The sequence below is a fragment of the Brassica napus genome, chromosome A9 (genome assembly GCF_020379485.1).
Source record: "Brassica napus cultivar Da-Ae chromosome A9, Da-Ae, whole genome shotgun sequence".
Taxonomy (NCBI): Eukaryota; Viridiplantae; Streptophyta; class Magnoliopsida; order Brassicales; family Brassicaceae; genus Brassica; species Brassica napus.
The window spans coordinates 1,895,588-1,915,157 of NC_063442.1; the positions used below are offsets into that span (position 1 = coordinate 1,895,588).

General features: G+C 35.9%; 1 protein-coding gene across 1 annotated transcript; it reads right to left on the minus strand.

Annotated features, from left to right (window-relative positions):
* Positions 1–770: 770 nt before the first annotated feature.
* Positions 771–12,157, minus strand: LOC106415173 (cytochrome P450 71B26). The gene is made up of 3 exons (XM_013855809.3): positions 11,762–12,157; positions 10,395–10,975; positions 771–1,610 (listed from the first exon to the last, which is right to left on the minus strand). Exons 1-3 carry the CDS (start codon positions 12,108–12,110, stop codon positions 996–998), a joined length of 1,545 nt encoding a protein of 514 aa, XP_013711263.3. The 5' UTR covers positions 12,111–12,157; the 3' UTR covers positions 771–995.
* Between the last annotated feature and the right edge of the window lie 7,413 nt (positions 12,158–19,570).

The following is a 19,570-nucleotide window of genomic DNA, read 5'->3' on the forward strand; positions in this document are numbered from 1 at the left end:
TTTCTAGAAATGAAATCGAAGGAAATTACATCAAACATGGTCATAAAGTGATAGATATCAAACATGATACCGAACAGTTCAGGTTGAGTCCCTCCCCTCTTCAACAGCTTGATCAGAGAAAGAGAATCGGATAGAACTGCCAGTGATCGGACGTTTGAATAGACGGTCAGGACAACTGCCCGATGAACAGCTATAGCTTCCGCCGTTAGTGCTGAAGAAACATGGCTATAAGCCTCAGAGACAGTGGAGAGGTTTCGGGTATTATCACCAGAGAAGATTCCGCCAATACCACAAGCTCCCGACGTTGCGTTCCACGCTGCATCGACTTTGCAAACAGTCTGACCATCTGGGAACATCGGGGGAGGGCCTAGCTAGCTTCTCAGTGGATAGGATAATCCTATTTCATTCTATATTTTTCTATATCATTCTAAAAAATAAACATCCAATTTCAAGAACACTTTTTTGGAAAACACCAATTAATATTCATTTAAAAAGTCCTTCCATTTCAAAAAGTTTTGGAGTAAATTGGATGATGATATCATTTCATTAAACTTTATATAGAATTAATCATATCATTTCATCTATTTCTTTTATTAGTCCTTAGTTACAACTTACAACCATAATTTTGGACTAATAAAACCTTTAAAATCAATTATAAGAATAGCTACAAGAAATTAAAAGCCTTTAAAGTTTATTGACTTGTCCCTAAGTAATTATCCAGAATCAAGATTCTTGGGGTTTGCTGAATCAGGTGAACCTCGATCGAGAAATACAAATCATAAATTTTAGTATAGGTCAAGCTTGGACGGCTACAAACCTACAATAGTGGATACCATCGATTCTCACAACTTGTCTTGCTGTTTGACAGGAAGAACATGACATCAGCATTGAGACTTTTCCAAACTTCAGAACTATCACACGATACAAGTTTTTCAGATAAAGATAGATTTTGTTCTATACGAAGTACAATCGATGAAGAATTTACTTTTAAGTGATCACTGATTTAAGTACTTCACGGGAACAAGTAGAAGCTCACTTTTCTTGCTCACGGTAAGCCCAGGCGCTTCCTCCATGTCGACATCTTCAACCACCATGCCTTCAGGTAACTCCCAGTCAAAATGATACAATAGACTCGCCAGACCAAACTCCACCATAGTCGTCCCCATGTACATTCCAGGACAGATTCTCCTACCACTCCCAAACGACAACAGCTCAAAGTTTTGTCCCTTTGCATCAATGTTATTATCCATAAACCTCTCGGGGTAAAACATCTCTGGATCCTTCCAGGTATCCGGATCACGCCCAATAGCCCAGACATTCACATGAAGACGTGTCTTGACGGGAATCGTGTAGCCGCCGATCTCAAACTCCGAGGTTACTTCTCTTGGAAGTAGAAGTGGTGTTGGAGGATGTAGCCTCCATGTTTCTTTGATCACCATTTTCAGGTATTTGAGCTGATCTGTGTCATCGAAGCTGATTCTTTCTTTGTTCTTGATTTGGCTTCTGATTTCGGTTTGAAGTTTCTTCATCACTCTAGGGTTTCTAGCAAGTTCAGCCATTGCCCATGTCATTGTAATTGCAGATGTGTCGATTCCTCCTAAAAGAATGTTCTTTTTACAAAGAATATTAAAAAAACATGTAAGGATCTCATACAGTATATTAGTTGTGAATTTGCGATGCTTTTAAACCTGTCCCAAACAGCGAACCAGATTACCTACCACTTTACCAGGTCAATGGATCAATATTAAATCCACATAACTAATAATGTATCATGTTAGTTGATTTTTGTAAAATTTTATAACAATTCCACTTATTTTCTTCAAACAACATAGTATATATAAACAGAAGCTAAAATTCACAAATAACATATTTTATTCAATATATAAAAATACAATTAAACAAAATGATAAAGTTTAATTAATATTTTAAAGAATTTTAATTATGAGTCATTCAATCAACAATTAATGCACGTTTTACTGAGCTTACTTTACTGGGTTTATGGCTAACATGTTTTAGACTGGGTTAGTGACTATTTGTTTATATGTGACCATGCTTACAAGTCCCGCCGCAGATCCGGGTTGGATTTAATAACATTAATCATAGATTGCAAATACCACTACAAGAAAACACACCGAATTCCGACGGAGGTTCCGACGGACACCAAGGTCGTCGGACATTTGCGACGGAATACTGACAAATTTCCGACCAAATCCAAAAAAATGAAGTCGTCGGAATTCCGTCGGCCATTTCCGACGGAATTCCGACGACATACGGTTCGTCGGAATTTTCCGACGACTTTTTGACGACATTCCGATAAAAAATGTAACCGTTGTAGTCGTCGGAAGTTCGTCGGTATATTCCGACAGAATTCCGACGACATTCCGATTAACAGCAAAGTCGTCGGAATTCCATCGGTATTTTCCGACGGAATTCCGACGAACCATGTGACCGTTGCCGACAAATACATATGACCGTTGTATAGCCGTTTGGGATTGGACAATTCCGACGGAATTCCGACGGACTTCTTTACATCCGTCGGAATTTCGTCGGAAAGTCGTCGGAGGTCCGTAAGCAATTTCCTATAAATACAACCCCTCCTCATTCAACTCATTCACACTTCATTCTCTCTTCATTCTCTTTAGTCATAACAATTCCGTGAAAATCATGTCTTCAGAAGTTTATTATCGTTCGTGGATGGATAAACCTCATTTGGATCCGAACACCAATTTGCTTACGGAAGAATACGTTCAAGGGATTGGAGAATTCATGAGGCTTGTTCAACAGCAACCGGATGCAAAAAGTGGTATGTTAAGATGTCCCTGCTCTTCTTGCAATAATAATAAGGTTATAAAAGAATTTGATGTTTGGACTCATTTGTATATGAAAGGGTTTTCACGTAATTATAAAGTTTGGTACCTTCATGGGGAAACTGGTTATGAATATGGTAGTACTAGCGAACCTCAGCCTGTTAGTGAACCTCAGCCTGATATTAGGTTAGAAGAATCTAGAACGGATATAGATTATGGTGTAGGTACTGAGCAGATGGTACATGATCATTATAGAGGGGAAGAACCAAACCCCGAGTCTAGGAGATTTTTTGACATGTTGGATGCAGGAAAACAACCTTTGTATCAAAATTGTAGAGATGGTCATTCAGTCTTATCATCTGCAACTAGATTAATGGGTATTAAGACAGACTATAATTTGGCTGAAGAATGTATGGATGCGATTACTGATTTTGTCAAAGGTATTCTACCTGAGGATAACCTTGCACCGGGTTCATACTACGAGGTTCAGAAACTTGTTGCAGGTCTTCAACTACCGTATGAAGTGATAGATGTATGTATTGACAACTGCATGATCTACTGGAGAGCGGATGAGACACGGAATGTATGCAAATTTTGTGGGAAACCTCGTTATCAGGAGACGAGGGGAAGAGTTCCGATCCCATTCAAAAGAATGTGGTATTTGCCTTTGACGGAAAGATTGAAGAGGTTGTATCAGTGTGAGCGCACAGCAAAAGCAATGAGATGGCATGCAGAGCATTCCACAAATGGTGAGATTAGACATCCTTCAGATGCAAAGGCTTGGAAACATTTCCAGTCAACATATCCAGAATTTGCGGAAGAGAGAAGAAATGTTTATCTTGGATTATCTACTGATGGTTTCAGCCCATTTGGAAAGCATGGAAGGCAGTATTCTCTATGGCCAGTTATTGTGACACCGTACAACTTACGGCCGAGCTTGTGCATGCGACGAGAGTTTTTGTTTCTCTCAATTCTAGTCCCCGGGCCAGATCATCCTAAAAGATCACTAGATGTGTTTCTTCAACCACTAATATATGAGTTGCAACAACTATGGGCGCATGGTTTTGAGACATACGATGTTTCGCGCAAAGAAAACTTTCAGATGCGGGCAGTACTTATGTGGACAATAAGTGACTTTCCAGCATATGGTATGTTATCTGGATGGACAACACATGGGAAGCTATCATGTCCATATTGTCAAGATGACACAGATGCTTTCCAACTAAAGAACGGAAGGAAAACGTGTTGGTTTGACTGTCACAGACGATTTCTACCACCTGATCATCCATACCGCAGGAGTAAGACTTCGTTTACGAAGAACAAGCAGGTGTTTGATGGTCCACCTGAGGAAGTTAGTGGGAAAGATTTGTTGAAGCAGTTTAGGTATTTTGATGCAGAAAGGACGCCAGATGTAGGTGGACATGAAAACATTCGAGTCAATGCGGTTGGAGAGCTACATAACTGGCACAAAAAGAGTATTTTCTGGGATCTACCATATTGGGAGAGTCATCTATTGCGGCATAATTTAGATGTCATGCATATTGAGAAGAACTTCTTCGATAATCTGATGAACACAGTCCTTAACATCCAAGGTAAAACGAAGGATAATTTGAAGTCAAGGTTGGATTTAGTCGATATTTGTGATCGTTCTGAACTTCACGTTGATGAGAACGGTACGGCCCCTTTTCCCATTTATCGGCTAGATGGTGCTAGAAAAGAAGAGTTCTTTGATTGGATTACAGAGAAAGTGAAATTTCCTGACGGATATGCATCAAATTTGGGGAACTGCGTTGATAGAAGCGAAGGAAAGTTTACTGGCTTGAAGAGTCATGATTGTCATGTAATTATGCAGCGCCTCCTTCCGTTTGCCTTTTCAGCATTATTGCCACGTAATGTTCATGAAGCAATTGCAGGGATTAGTGTTTTTTTCCGTGACTTATGCAGCAGAGTATTGACTGAAGAGGGTATTAATAATTTGAAGACAAACGCACCAGTCAGCATGTGCAACCTTGAGAAGATATTTCCTCCATCATTCTTTGATGTAATGGAACATCTTGCTATTCATCTCGCAAGAGAATTGGAACTTGGTGGTCCTGTGCAGTACAGATGGATGTATATTTTTGAGCGTTATATGCATCATCTGAAGAAGATGGTCAAAAATCAAAGCAGGGTGGAAGGATCTATAGTGGCACAGGTGATCAATGAAGAAACTGCAATCTTTGCTGAAAATTATTTTCCACCAGAAGTGCAAACAAAACACCGAAGACCTGCTCGGCATGATGATAGAGGGGAGAGAGCAACATATCATGTTACTGTCCCAAGCATGTTCAAGGAAATAGGACGACTTAGTGGAAAATTCACGAAGCGGAGACTTACGGACACTGAGAACGCTCATTTGCAAACATATTTGCTCACCAACTGTGAAGATGTTCTACAATATGAGAGGTAAAAATATTTATTCATTTATTGTTAGATTAATATTCAATAAATTTATTTCATATTGATAATATTTTTGTATATAGTGTATATATGGCGGAGTTGCGTATGACTCACAGGCATGCAACAGAAGATGAGCTTCGACAACTTAGAGATAACGGATTTGCTGCGTGGCTTCGTAGTTATGTGAGTCATATATCCTATTACCCTATGCAAATGATTAGTTTAAATTTAATATATATAAACTAATTAATTTTGCAATCATATATGTTTTTTTTTATAGGTGAATGATGGTTTGGCCAGAGGTCTTGTGTTCGATGATTGGATACGCGAATTTGTGCAGGGACCAAACTATGTGGTCAAATCATATCCTAAATTTTGTACGCGAGGATATGCATTCACAAGGAAAGGTCATTCTAAGACAACATATGATGCTGGTGTTTCATCTTCTTCTGGTGACGATGTCTACTACGGCAACATAAAAGAAATATTGGAAATCCAATTTCCTGGAATGGTTGGATTGCGTTGTGTAGTATTCTATTGTGATTGGTATGACACCACCCCAGATAGAGGAGTGAAGATTGATGCGTTTGGTGTTACATCAGTTCATTCGCGGCGGAAACTTCAATATTATGATCCCTTCATTCTTGGTTCGCAAGCTGATCAGGTATGTCAATATATTCATAATTTTTTACCAATATAATTAATTAATGTTATATATTGAACTAATACTTTGTATAATTGATATGTATAGGTGTGCTACATCAGTTACCCTCGGGTGACGTACAGAGACGATCCATGGGTTACTGTAACGCAAATCAACCCAAGAGGACGAGTGGATGGAACTTCTGATGATGATGAACCATTGCAACCAGAGTCTACCAGCAACGCCCAGGCAGTTGAAGATTTGGAAAATGTTCAACTCGTTGAGAATTTGACTGTGTTTGGACATGATGCTGTCGTACATTCAGAGCCGGAAGCCGAGGTTGGGGAGTTTGATGAAGATTCAGAAGATTCTGATTAGTTTTTTTTTTTTTTTTTTTTTTAATGGTCCGTCGGAAATCCCTCGCAATATACCGACGACATAGCGACGACAACGGGTTTCATTGAAAATTGGAAAGGTCGTCGGTATTTCGTCGGAAATTACCGACGACATTCCGACGAACTTGTCGAGTTCGTCGGAATGTCGTCGGTATTTTCCGACGAAATACCGACGACATGTTTTTCTATAAAGTTTCAATCATAAAAATCTATAAATTTAGATGCCAAAACTATGAAAATAACACATAATAAGTGTTTAGTATAGTATTAGATCGCAACCGTTCAAATATAACAACTCATTAAAATATTTATGTATGCATATCATTGTTTTCATAACATCTCATCTTAACATTATGTACTTATACAATCATATTTATATAAGCTTACACTACAAAAAATATTGTTGTGTAAAATCGTGTTATAAAACATTTTTATTGTTAAATCTTTATGCAAATACTATATATATTATCAAAGGTTTGGATTTTGCATTTAGAAACTTGAAAAGAACACCCTAAACACTAAGTCGTCGGAATTCCGTCGGAATATACCGACGGAATGTGTCCGTCGGAAAATACTGACGGACACGTTCCGTCGGAATTTCAATTAGCCCGGGAGAACCAAACCGCTTGAAAATTTTCGCGAATCGGCATTTGGTATATTTTAAATATACCGACGGAATACCGACGAACCCGTGTCCGTCGGAATCCACGAAATAAAAACCCTTCTCCTTTCTTCTTCGTTTTCTCCGCGGCCTCTCTCTCTCTCTCAAAACTCTCCGACTCTCCGGCGATTTCGGCGACTCTCCGGCGATTCCGGCCTCTCTTCACCGGCGAATCCTCTCCTCACCCTCCTATCTCTTCCCCAAACCCCAAATCATGTAAGAATCATCCCAAACCTTTTTTTTTTTCAATTGTTTAGGGTTTTGGAAGTTGATCTCGGATTTTAGGGTGTTTGATTGAACATTTTAGGATTGAATGGATAGTTTAGGATATATAAGTTAGGATTGTTGTTTTAGTTTTTTTTGGAACATTTTTTGATTTTTAAAAACGTTTTTTGTTTTTTTAAAACGTTTTTTTTTTATTTTTGAAAACGTTTTTTGATTTTTAAAAACGTTTTTTGATTTTTAAAAACGTTTTTTTGAAAAAAATATAAATATTTAACACTATTTTTCTTCATTTATAAATTTTAACAACATTTTTCTATATTTATAAATTTTTTATAATTTTGTATACATATATATATATATGTAAATCATGTATAGTAAAAATTTTAAAATTTTAAAATTTTTTATATTTTTTTTAAGTTTCCACTAATAAATATTTAACAACATTTTTTTAAAAAAATATAAATATTTAACAACATTTTTCTTCATTTTTAAATTTTTAATAACATTTTTCTATATTTATAAATTTTTTATAATTTTGTATACATATATATATATATATATATATATAAAGGTTTAATAGTTTTTTTTAAAACGTTTATAAAACCTTTTGTAAATATATAAATGAAAATATGTTTGATGGGTTAATTTTTTTTTTTAGGGCCGAGGATGAAGCCCGCCCCGCAGCCCGTCTTCGACGTAGTTCGGTGAGCGGTTCCCGTGCATCGGTATCGTCTCATGACTCGGTTCCCGCATATATTCCCGCTCCAGCTCCCTCTGCCCCTCACGCTGCCCCTCACGCTGCTGCTCAACAGGATCCGGGGGTCATGCCGGTTCATCTATTGGTTCAACAACCAGGTCGAGAGCATCTCCCGTTTCTCCAACTCAACCCACGACGAGGCCATAGCACTTGGTTAGTATTTTTTTTTATTTGTACCGTTATATTTTTTGCTTTAATTAACTTGCTAACTTGTATTTTTTTTTAAAGGTTCACCAAGTCGAAAAATGGCATTAGCCGGAGCATCAACCAGATGATGTACTCCATGCTCCGTTTTGGATATCCAAAGTGGAGTGTGATCCCTTCCGACGAACGAGAGTTGTGGTTTCGTCAGTTTGCGGTATAGTAACCCTTCATTTTTTTTAAGTTTTTACATTTTTTTACATATATTTACTTATTAAATTGTGTTTGTTTTGTAGCAAGAGTTCAACTGGCACTCCGATCTTACGGAAACAGTCCGTAAGAAATTCAACGAAAAGGCCATGGACTCTTACACAAAGCAGATAAACGCGTGGAAGACAGTTTGGCAGAAGAACAAGAAGCCACGGTTCATCAACGGGGGGGTGTGGGAGCAGTTGATAGCTCATTGGGAGAGGGAAGACACTGCAGAGACGTCTTCTAGGAACTCCAGGAACCGGAAGAGCGATCGTGGCGGGAAAGGTATGTATGTGCACAACCTCGGCGCTTGCTCCATGTCTACTAAGGAGGATGAACTTGTAAGTTTTTTATTATTATTTATCTTTATATTTTTTAAATAAATATTTTATATATTTTTTGGCTAATAATGGCGGTTTTTTTAGATCGAAGCAAATGACGGTAATCCCGTTGATCGTCTCCAACTCATTAAGGTGGCTCACACTAACAAGACGACGGGTCAAATTCAGGACCCCGTGATCAGAGGTGTAGTTGATTTGGTGGAAGCTGAGATAGTTTCTCAATCTCAGCCTCTCTCTGATGACGGCGACTCCACGGGAGCTTCAACCAACCTGTCTCTATTGCAAATAAATGAGATGGTTGAAAAGGTAATTTTTTTTATTAATATATTTTTTTTATAATGTCGATTACTTACTTGTCCATATTTACTTACTTTAAATATTTTTGTAGGCGGTTCCTAAAAGGAAAGGAGGCCGTTTAGTTGGGTTGGCCCGTCGTGCTTCTTCGTATCCGGCATCTTCTTCGCAAGCTCCGTATGCCGATCCCATGATTCTCGAGGAGCTACATGACAAAGATGAACGGATTGGGGCATTGGAGGAGCAGAACACCACTATCCTTTCGGAGAATGCCACTATCCGTTCGGAGAATGCCACTATCCTTGCTGAGTTGGCATCCCAGAAGAAGTTCAACACCGAGATTATGCAGAAGCTAGATCGTTTGATGTCTTCGAGTTCATCTTAGTTTATTTCGGCTTTATAAAACTTTCGGAATGTTTTTTTTTTCTATTTCGGTTTGTATGAATTTTAAACTTTATGAATGTTTTTTTCCTATTTCGGTTTTTATGAATTTAAATTTTATAATATTATTAGTTTTAAATTTCCAATTTTTTAAATTTATTAATATCAAAAAATATATAAAAATGCAAAATTAATTTGTAAAAAAAAAGGGTATATACCGACGGACAACGGTCGTCGGAATATGCCGACGGACATATATCCGTCGGAATTTACCGACAAACTCATTTCCGTCGGAATATACCGACGAACATGGTTCGTCGGTATATTCCGACGACCGATGTCCGTCGGTAAATTCCGACGCCCAAAGTTCGTCGGAATAAACCGAGGAACCACGTTCGTCGGAATTGTAGTTTTCCGATGAACTCTGGTCTCGTGTAGCCGCATCGTAATATCGTCGGAAGTTCGTCAGAATGACGTTTCTCGGTATTCGTCAGAAAGTCGTCGGAATTTCTGACGAAAGTCCGACGAATTTTTTTTTTCCGACGAAACGATACCGACGGACGGGTTCGTCGGAAATTCGTCGGAATAGACCAATTCCGACGAATTTCCGACGATTTCGGCCATCAGAATCCCCCTGTTTTCTTGTAGTGTACTACTAATAGATAATCTCAATTCATTTTTCGATATATCAATATATTACGGAAAATTTGTTTCCTTAGTACCAAAATTATCAAATAAAAACCTAGCTAATTTCAATATATGGTGTACAAATATTATAAATTATAAATTATAAATTAAAAAAATATTAATATAATTTACTTAATATGGGCATATGGTTAATTTCAAACTAATCTCTTATTTTTATTATTTTCAAATGATTTTGATGTTTGATAATTATGTAAATTTTAGAAAAGAATATTTAAATTTAAAACAAGTAACTTAAATTTTAGATTGATATATGTGTGTATATATATATATCAATTTGTTGATTAAATAATAAAAGTATAAAATACCAAAACACTAGTTTATAAAGACTTTACTGTATTCTTATAGCGTACCATCAAGATTGCTTTGATATGATTTCTTGTGAGGTTGTCAGTTCCAACAACAGTTCCTTCCTTCTCAAACCTCAAGAGCATGTCCACAAAATCTTCACGCCCTTGTCTATCTCCCTCTTTATGCAGATCAAACAACTGTTCATAGAACGCATCCAAATCTCGCACGCTTTTCTCTCTCATCTTTTGTAAACCCGTGAACTGGTCGATGATCCAACCAACGTGCGGAATAAAATCTGTGGCAGAGAAGCTTCCCAACGTCTCGAATGCGTCACGGACTAACTTGTTGAATCTGTCATTGCTAAGCACAGTTCCCTCAAAACTCACACCAAATGCCGCCTTACATACCACACTTACAGTTAAAGCAAGAAACGTCTTGGTTAAGTTAACCGGATTTTTAAGAGAAGCTGATTCAGATATCTGAGCAATCACTTTCTTTATTTCCTCGTCTTTGATGGGTTGAAACGAGTGAATTTGTTTAGCACTAAAGAGTTCCCGAGCACATAGCTTCCTTAGTTCTTTCCAGTAATCATTGTACGGAGAGAAAGACATGTCTTTATTGTTGTAAGAGAGTTCTCTTGCCCCTGAGGTGTTAGGAGAAAAGTTAATGAGGTAAAAACCGCAAAATGATTTTTCCACCAGAACCGGCAAAACCACAAAAACGTGTTTTTTCGCCAAAATTGTAAAAATACATTTTCTCGCCAAAACGAAAAAATACGTTTTTCCGCCAAAATCGCAAGAACGTGTTTTCCGCCAAAACCGCAAAAAATGCGTTTTCTCATCAAAACTAAAAATTTCTTTAGCCGTAAAACTACAAAATTATATTTTCTCCCAAAACCATAGTTTAAAATAATTATACTTTAGATAATTAATAAAAAATAATATACTGAAACAAAAATAAAATATGATTAAATCAAAACAAATGTATATTAGTAGTTTATTACTAAACTAATCTAGATAAAAATAAAAAAATAAAGAAACAAACATACGTTCATTTAGATGATCTGGATGAATTAATCATCTGAATGAACAAATAAACAATCGCATAAAATCTGGATGAATCGTATAAATAGATCTCCGTATATAAATGGATCATCTGGATGGAGATTACAGCTGGTGAAGCAAATAGCCCATATATATACAAATACGAATGTATAAAGCTTCTGAACAGAAAAACATATATCCTTTAGGGCGAGATTCAAGGCATTTTAAATTAACTTTTCGTAGAAAAAACAAATATTTCAATGAGAATTGAACCCATGAATTCTTAGATCCATACCATGCAATCCAAGAAATTCAGCCATCACTCATCAGGCCAACTAAAGTCAATTACTTTCATATGTATTGTGAGATACTGAGATTTACAGTACCTGCCAGTGGAGGACGGCTACAACAGTTGAGGTCATTGTCTCTTAGAGCTTGTCTTGCTGTTTCAGAGGAAGAGAGTATGACCGTTGGGACTTTTCCAAGCTTTAAAAGCATCACTGGACCATACTTCTTTGAGAGATTCCTTAAAGACTGATGTTGCAATTCACCAAGCTGGTGTAAGTTTCCGATGATAGGCCACGTAGGAGGAGAAGGTATTGGTCGATGTTGTAGCCGCTTTGGACGTTTAAAGGCGGCAAGAAGAAGAAAGATGACTAGGAAGAGAATTGGTAGAAGGAAAATGTTAGCCATTTGTGAACTTTTCCGCTCTGAGTTATGGCGAAGAAAGCTCATGCCTTCAATTTTTTAATGGCTAGGCACGACAACATGCCAAAAAAATATCATTCTTTGGACCATCGTTAACCCAGTCTCGGGTTCAGAGATAGTTCTTAACTTTTTTTTAATTTTAACTAAGAAAAATTAACAACCGTCGAATAAGAGATATAAGAGCCGTTTCTTAACCTAAAAGTGTAAAAAAAACAAACAAGAAAATGTCAAATCATGGACTAAGAGACGGAGTTAATAATGCCCTAAGTATAATAGTAACCTCCGACCATGGAAATATGGAATTCCATAGCTTTTGGACACTTTAAACTACTTTGCCACCACATATATATAATTTTTCTTTGATGAACTAATGGAACTGGGTTTCACGAAATAACATTTTGATTCATTTATAAGTCGTTTAAAGAAAAACGGTTTCATGAAAGCTATATAGTCTTTTATTTTTATTAATCATATGAGAAAATTTTCAGATTTTAAATTTCATATTAACATGAATATGGTGGATTTGTGGTACGGTGGTATTTGGCTTCGATGGTATCAATTATGATCTATAAATTTAGTTTATACAAAGTACAATGAAATGACAATTTAAAAATAAGAGTATTTTGCATACTATATATTGTGCATACTGCATAAACAGAAAACCATCTACAATATACAGCATATATAGGCCTGTTTTGTCATTTCTCAATGGTTTTAAAAATATCTTGGGCTTGTGGTGCACAATGGCCGTAATTAATGCGCTGAATTTACAACACAGGATGATATTATGTGATGTCGAGAGTACTGAATATAAAAAATTAAAAATAAACAAGCAAATGTTATAAACCAAGTTCCGGTGGAATCTCATATACAAAGGTCCATATTTTTACGTCTTCGTATTTCTTAACTCATATTGTATTAGAATTTTATATTTATGTAATTTTCTATATAAATGGCTCATTATTATCTAATAAAAATACAGATTTTCCCCTTATTTTCATAACATGTTATCAGCACAATAGCCTATAGCCCTAAACCCTCGCAAAATATTGTTCAACTCAGCCGAAAATCAAAAAACCCTAAACGCAAATGAATCTGCCTCGGAACTTCAAAGATGCCGTTCTCTCAAACCATGAGGACCAATAAAACGATCAAGATATCAAATCAAAGCCCACGCCGAGACGAATCCGTCAGTGCAAACCGCTTGTCGATCTGACCACCGACGCGCTCTCACGCACAGATACAGTGCGCACCGATTTGATTTGGAAACCAAATCTGATTCCAACAATGATTTTCTAGCCGAACTCAACTTCTGTGCAAGATAAGTTTATCATACCTTAGTTGATTCATGTTTTCTCGTTGGCGTTCATGTTATCTAATGCTCCTCGTGTTGTTTCATGAGCCGAGGGAATTAAAATCTGATATCAACAAGGAGTTCAAGCCGAGAGGAGTTGCTGCCTGTGCGATCAAACTCTCTTTTCCATTCAGATCAAAAGGAGTTCATAGGCGTTCCCGATCCGTCTCAGCTCAGCCTACAGACGACTCAGTCCGATCCTAGCTCAGACGAACTCAGCCTCAGTTCGCATCCCAGACAGCTCGTGTTCCCGACAGCAAGCATCCCGTTCGCGACAACTCCAGCTCACGGACAGCTCGCAACCTTAGCCTCGATCCGTTCGCGATCCGATAGCAGTCAGCTCGCGTCCCGTTCGTGTTCCAGTTTGCGGTTCATCCCTTTGGTGGTCCGTTCAACAAACATCTAAGGTTAAAGGTAATTCGAAACCTAAGAACCCATAATCGAATATGCATTGTTTGATAAAGAATTAAAACCATAAAACCCTAATCTATTATGAATCAAAAGCCATAGGGTAGTAGATCAAAACCCCAGAGAGTAAATCGAAGCTCAAAAGTTCTATACCCCAAACCCTAATCGAGATTGATCACTTGATCAATTAAAATTGAAATCTTTAATGGTTTTGAATCTCAAATCGAATCCCATTGATCTAAGATCAAACTTGAAAACCTAAAACCCTAAAACACATTCGATTTTTGCATAAACCCTAATTCGAAATCTGATTGATTGATTAAAACTAATTGAATGTTGATTGAGATTGAATTTGATTATATTGAAATCAAAATTACTAGCTTTGATAGATTGAAATCCAAAACCATAATTTTGTAATCGAAATTTGAATTTGATCACATAGAACTGTTGCTAGTATTGATTCATAACTAAAATTGATTAATTGATTGAATGATTCAAGATTGAAACCCTAATTAAAACCGCCTGTTAGGATAAGTGTTTCCATATAACCTAGTCTTGATTGTTTGATATCGAATACTTGAATCTGAAGCCGTATAATCCAGTTGAAACTGAAACTACATGCTAGGTTAATTGTTCTAGACTTGACCATACCTTGTGGCCGTGCGGCTTGTTGCATCATTCATACATAACCTAATTTGATCATATTGATTGATTGCAATTACAGTTAGAATCTTATGTTAGGATGGTAATGAATTGATTCCATCAAGTAGCCGTGTGGCTTGATCTTTGACTTGGCCGAGAGATTTGTTTGTGCATTACTGTATTGATTGCATCATGCATATTTCGTATGAACTGATAGAAACCACCTAATCACATGTTAGGATTATTAAAACTTGATTGTATGATCTGTTTGTTAATAGAAATTGCATGGTTTAGGTTTGCAAATCATATGCTAAACATTAAAATCAAAATCGCATGCTAGACATAGCAAATTAAATCGCATGTTTAGGTTTAAAATCTGATTTTGTTAATCACATGATAGGATTGATAAAACCTAATTGTTTGATCTGATCTCTAATAGAAATTACATGTTTTAATTTTAGAAATCGAAACATAAACATTAAAACTGAAATTGCATGCTAAAACCTAGAACCCCTAAGTTACTAGGGTTTTTGTCTTGGCCGATTTTATGCTTGTATAACTTGATATTTTTCATGCATAAATACATGTTTAAGGTTGCATAATTAGACTAAGAATAATTACATGTTCTTGTGTCTAAATCCTATTAGAATTAGGATTTGAAGTTTAACCTAAAATCTGATCGCATGTTTATTAGAATTTTCTGAAAATTTAAAACTTAATAAATCTAAATTAGTATTCCAAAATTTGATCATATGAAACCTAGGGATAAAATTTCATGATTAGATTGAAATTATTCATATGCTAATTGTTTAAAAATCGATTAGACCTAAAAAATTGAAATCGCATGATTAAATCCTTAGAAATAGAAATTGCCTTGATCACATGCTATTGATTGAAATATGATTTGGTTCCTTGATCACATGATATGTTTAAAATCTGAATCGTATGTCTTAACCAAATCTGATTCGCATGCTTCAAACCCAAAATCTGATTTGTTTGATCGCCTAGCTTGCATGCTAAGAAATTAAAATCTGGATTGATTGTTAAAGATAAAATCTGATTGCATGCAACAAGGAACCTAGATTTAATTTGCTTAGTCACATGCTCACATGATCCAAATCTGATTTGCTAGCTGATTACTTGATTGAAAATGATGTCTTGCTTGTTTAAAACATAGAGATTGCATGAAATCCTATCCGCATGATTAAAATCTTGGCCGTAGGATCAAAACTTCATCATATGCTAAACTTGATTCGATTACATTGCTTAGCCTATATGTGTTTTTTAAACCTTGAATCATATGCTGAAAAATCTAGCAAATCCGAAACACATAACCAAATCCTAAAACTGTTTGGATTTGGCTTGGCCAAGACTATACATGTTCACTATACATGTTCATATGAACATTTGTAGGATCGTTTCTCAAAGCCTTGCCCAAATAAAATCTTAGCCAAATTTTAAGACATGATCACTTGTTTAAAACTTAAAATCTGATCATAAAATTACTCCTTGGCCGAAATCTATAAGAATCCTAGATCCATTCGGATTTGGCCTGGTCGAAACTTATGTTTGGCCTAATGAACAATCGCATGATCTTTAAAACCTTGGCCAAATGTAGAAGCTTGGCCTAGCTTAAATCGTGATCAAATGCAAAGTCTAAATTCTCTTGGCCAACCTTTAAAAGACCTTGACCGAAGGCAAATTCTTGGCCAAATTGAAATTTCTATTGGCCAAATATGAAATCTAGTCAAACTAATAGAATCTCTTGGCCAAAGCATTTTGGTAAAATCATCTTGGCCGAATCCCCTTGGCCAAAAATTCCCTGGCCAAATTCTTTTGAATAATCTATCTTGGCCGAATTTAAATCTCTATTAATCTAATCAGATTTAATTTATTTATGGCTATTTGTTGCACACTTTGATTTATTTAATGCATGATGTTTTTAAAATTATTGTCTAAGGGAACAAAATTTGATATTAAATTACCTAAGTTTGAGATTCAATACGAGATAAATGAACATTAAGTGTTATTATCTCGAGGGGGAGAATCAGAGAATCCAAAAATCCCTAACTAAGTTAAGCATCCACGACAACAATAGCCCAAATAGAACTCGGCCAAAATCAAATCTGAAAAACGAAATTGCACAACAGAAAGATTATATGGAGATTAATGATTGGCAAACCGGAATGCCATTCCGGTTAAGTGTGCAACATTCTATTGAATGATTCAAGATATGCTGCCCTTTTGAATAAGGGAATTGATAATATGAGTATTCACCATGATATTTCAAAAATAAGCAAGGAATTTCGTGGGCTTGATCACCCACGGATGGACTGATCATCCATCATATGTGACGACATATGGTTGTACATATCCTTGTCAAAATCTGCAATAAGTTTGCAAGAGTAATTGGTGATATCGGTGGATTTATCAATCCTTATAAGTTGCAGCAAAATTTGTTCGCATAATGCTAAAGAACAAATAGAGACTCTCCCATGAATTTGATAAAGGGTCAAGAATTAATGTTCCCATATAGAGAACTTAAATAAGTTGCTCCACCATAAAGTTATAAGATGGGATCTGAAATTGAATTAAGTGTATACGTTGGATATAAATCTCCATAAGAATACATAAGACCACGAGAGATATGATTAAGGCTAAGCCATGGATTAGATAAATCCGTATATCCAACATCAGGGAGATAAATAATAAGCTGGTAAATGATTTCAAGAATTAATAATGATTCTCAAATATGAATATAGAATAAGAGTCCAAAGAATGAATCATTCTCAGAACTTAAACAAGTCAATTGCCAGACATGTTTGATGACCCAAAATGAAATATACCAGCGGGTTATGCTCTAATAAAATTGATATTGGACTTAGTTAAGATAAGACGGTTCCATACATGTATTACTCAAAAATGAGAAGAGCATAAAATTGAAATGGCAGATCCGAAATTAAGGTTGTCCAAAGGAAACCTTAAACATGACCATGAATAAAGATCAGGTACCTGAAAACAATAAGATCTAAATGCATTATGTCATGTCTGGATTATAAATGGAACCGGTAAAATAATATCGACGTCGATGATGATATAATATTTGAATACAAAAGCGCTTGACAAAAGCGAGGATCATGAAACCAACGTCTATCATAGAGTGCACTCAGAGAAATTACTCAGAAAAATTAATTAAGCAAATTGATAATGCTATAAGACGTGGTATATGAAATCTCTTAAGAGAAGAGATGTAGTTAAACCAGTTGGACATAAGTAAGTCTTTGGTGAGAAAACATAATAAGAATGGCGAAATTGCATAAGATTCTCACAAAGACCTGAAATCAATTATAAAGGAGACATACTCATATGTGGTGGATGCAACGACATTCTGATTCCTTATAAGTCTGGCAAATAAAGTACATATCTATATGGTCCACTAGATAACGAAATTATGTGAAAGTTCCAGAGGATATCAAACTACCGAACACATCAAGTTCTCGAGAACAATATTAAATATCTTTATGTGAACGACTTGAATATCCTAGGAACCTTTGGAGAAATTTCTTAAAGATAGAATACATCAAGAAAGAATTCAAATTCAACATGAAAGGTTTTGGGAAAACAAGATTATATATTGGATTATACATTGAGCACCTTGAAAAGAAAATCCTTTTGCATCAAATGACATACATAGATAACATGCCAAGAAGTTTGATATGGACTAAGCTTATGAATTGACAAGTCCCATAATTATAAGGTTCGTCAGTTTAGAAAAGATAATTTCGGTCCTAATGAAGAAAATGAGGAGATCTTTGGTCCCGAAATGCCATGTCTAAGTGCCATAAAGTTTTGACGGATTTGGCGAGCCATACAAGGCTAGATAAATAATTTGCCGTAATCCATTAGCTAGATATAGCTCATGATCGACCCAAAAGCACTAGAACGGGATTATACATATTTTTGTTACTTACAAGGAACTAAAGACTTAGGTTCATTTGATACTAACTTACCCGAAGAAGGATAAATTATTTTGGTGATACATGTTGTTTGTCCGTCCAAGTTCACTCAAACGAGGATTTGGTTGATCTAATTACTAAGGCGTTACTGACATCCAGAGATGTACTCAACAGGGGAGTAATACATGTTGTACTCTTTTTTCTTCATCATGGTTTTATCCCATTAGGTTTTCCTGATAAGGTTTTAATGAGGCAACATCCAAAGCGTATTACAAATCATTTCGGAGATGGTCTTCCAAATTGAGTGTTATTAACCAAGGTCTGGTGGAAATTCATATTCGAAGGCCTATATTTTTTTGTCTTTGTATTTCCTAACCCATATTGTATTAGGATTTCATAAATTATATAAAAGGTTCCATAGTGTCTAATTTCCTATATACTTTGCCACCACATATATATAATTTTTCTTTGATGGACTAATGGAACTGGGTTTCACGAAATAATATTTTGATTCATTTATAAGTCGTTTAAAGAAAAACGGTTTCATGAAATCTATATAGTCTTTTATTTTTATTAATCATATGAGAAAATTTTCAGATTTTAAATTTCATATTAACATGAACATGGTGGATTGGTGGTACGGTGGTATTTGGCTTCGATGGTATCAATTATGGTCTATAAATTTAGTTTATACAAAGTACAATGAAATGACAATTTAAAAATAAGAGTATTTTGCAGACTATATATTGTGCATACTGCATAAACAGAAAACCATCTACAATATACAGCATATATAGGCCTGTTTTGTCATTTCTCAATGGTTTTAAAAATATCTTGGGCTTGTGGTGCACAACGGCCGTAATTAATGCGCTGAATTTACAACACAGGATGATATTATGTGATGTCGAGAGTACTGAATATAAAAAATTAAAAATAAACAAGCAAAATATATAACTAGACGAACGAGACTTTGCTACGTTTCACCTACATCGTTTTCACGATAACAAACAAAACAAAACTAATTGTTTCGTCCGCACATCCAGCATAATTATCTTACAATTAGGCCAACACTGACACTGGCCTTGTCATTGCTGCTTGAGGGTTAGAATCACTTCCACAATTTCTGA

Coding starts and splice junctions, on each gene's coding strand:
- LOC106415173 (XM_013855809.3), bottom strand. CDS start 12,110: ATGAGCTTTCTTCGCCATAACTCAGAGCGGAAAAGTTCACAAATGGCT. Junction 10,976..11,761: donor TAGCCGTCCTCCACTGGCAG/GTACTGTAAATC, acceptor CTAACACCTCAG/GGGCAAGAGAACTCTCTTAC. Junction 1,611..10,394: donor ATATCAAAGCAATCTTGATG/GTACGCTATAAG, acceptor CTTTGTAAAAAG/AACATTCTTTTAGGAGGAAT.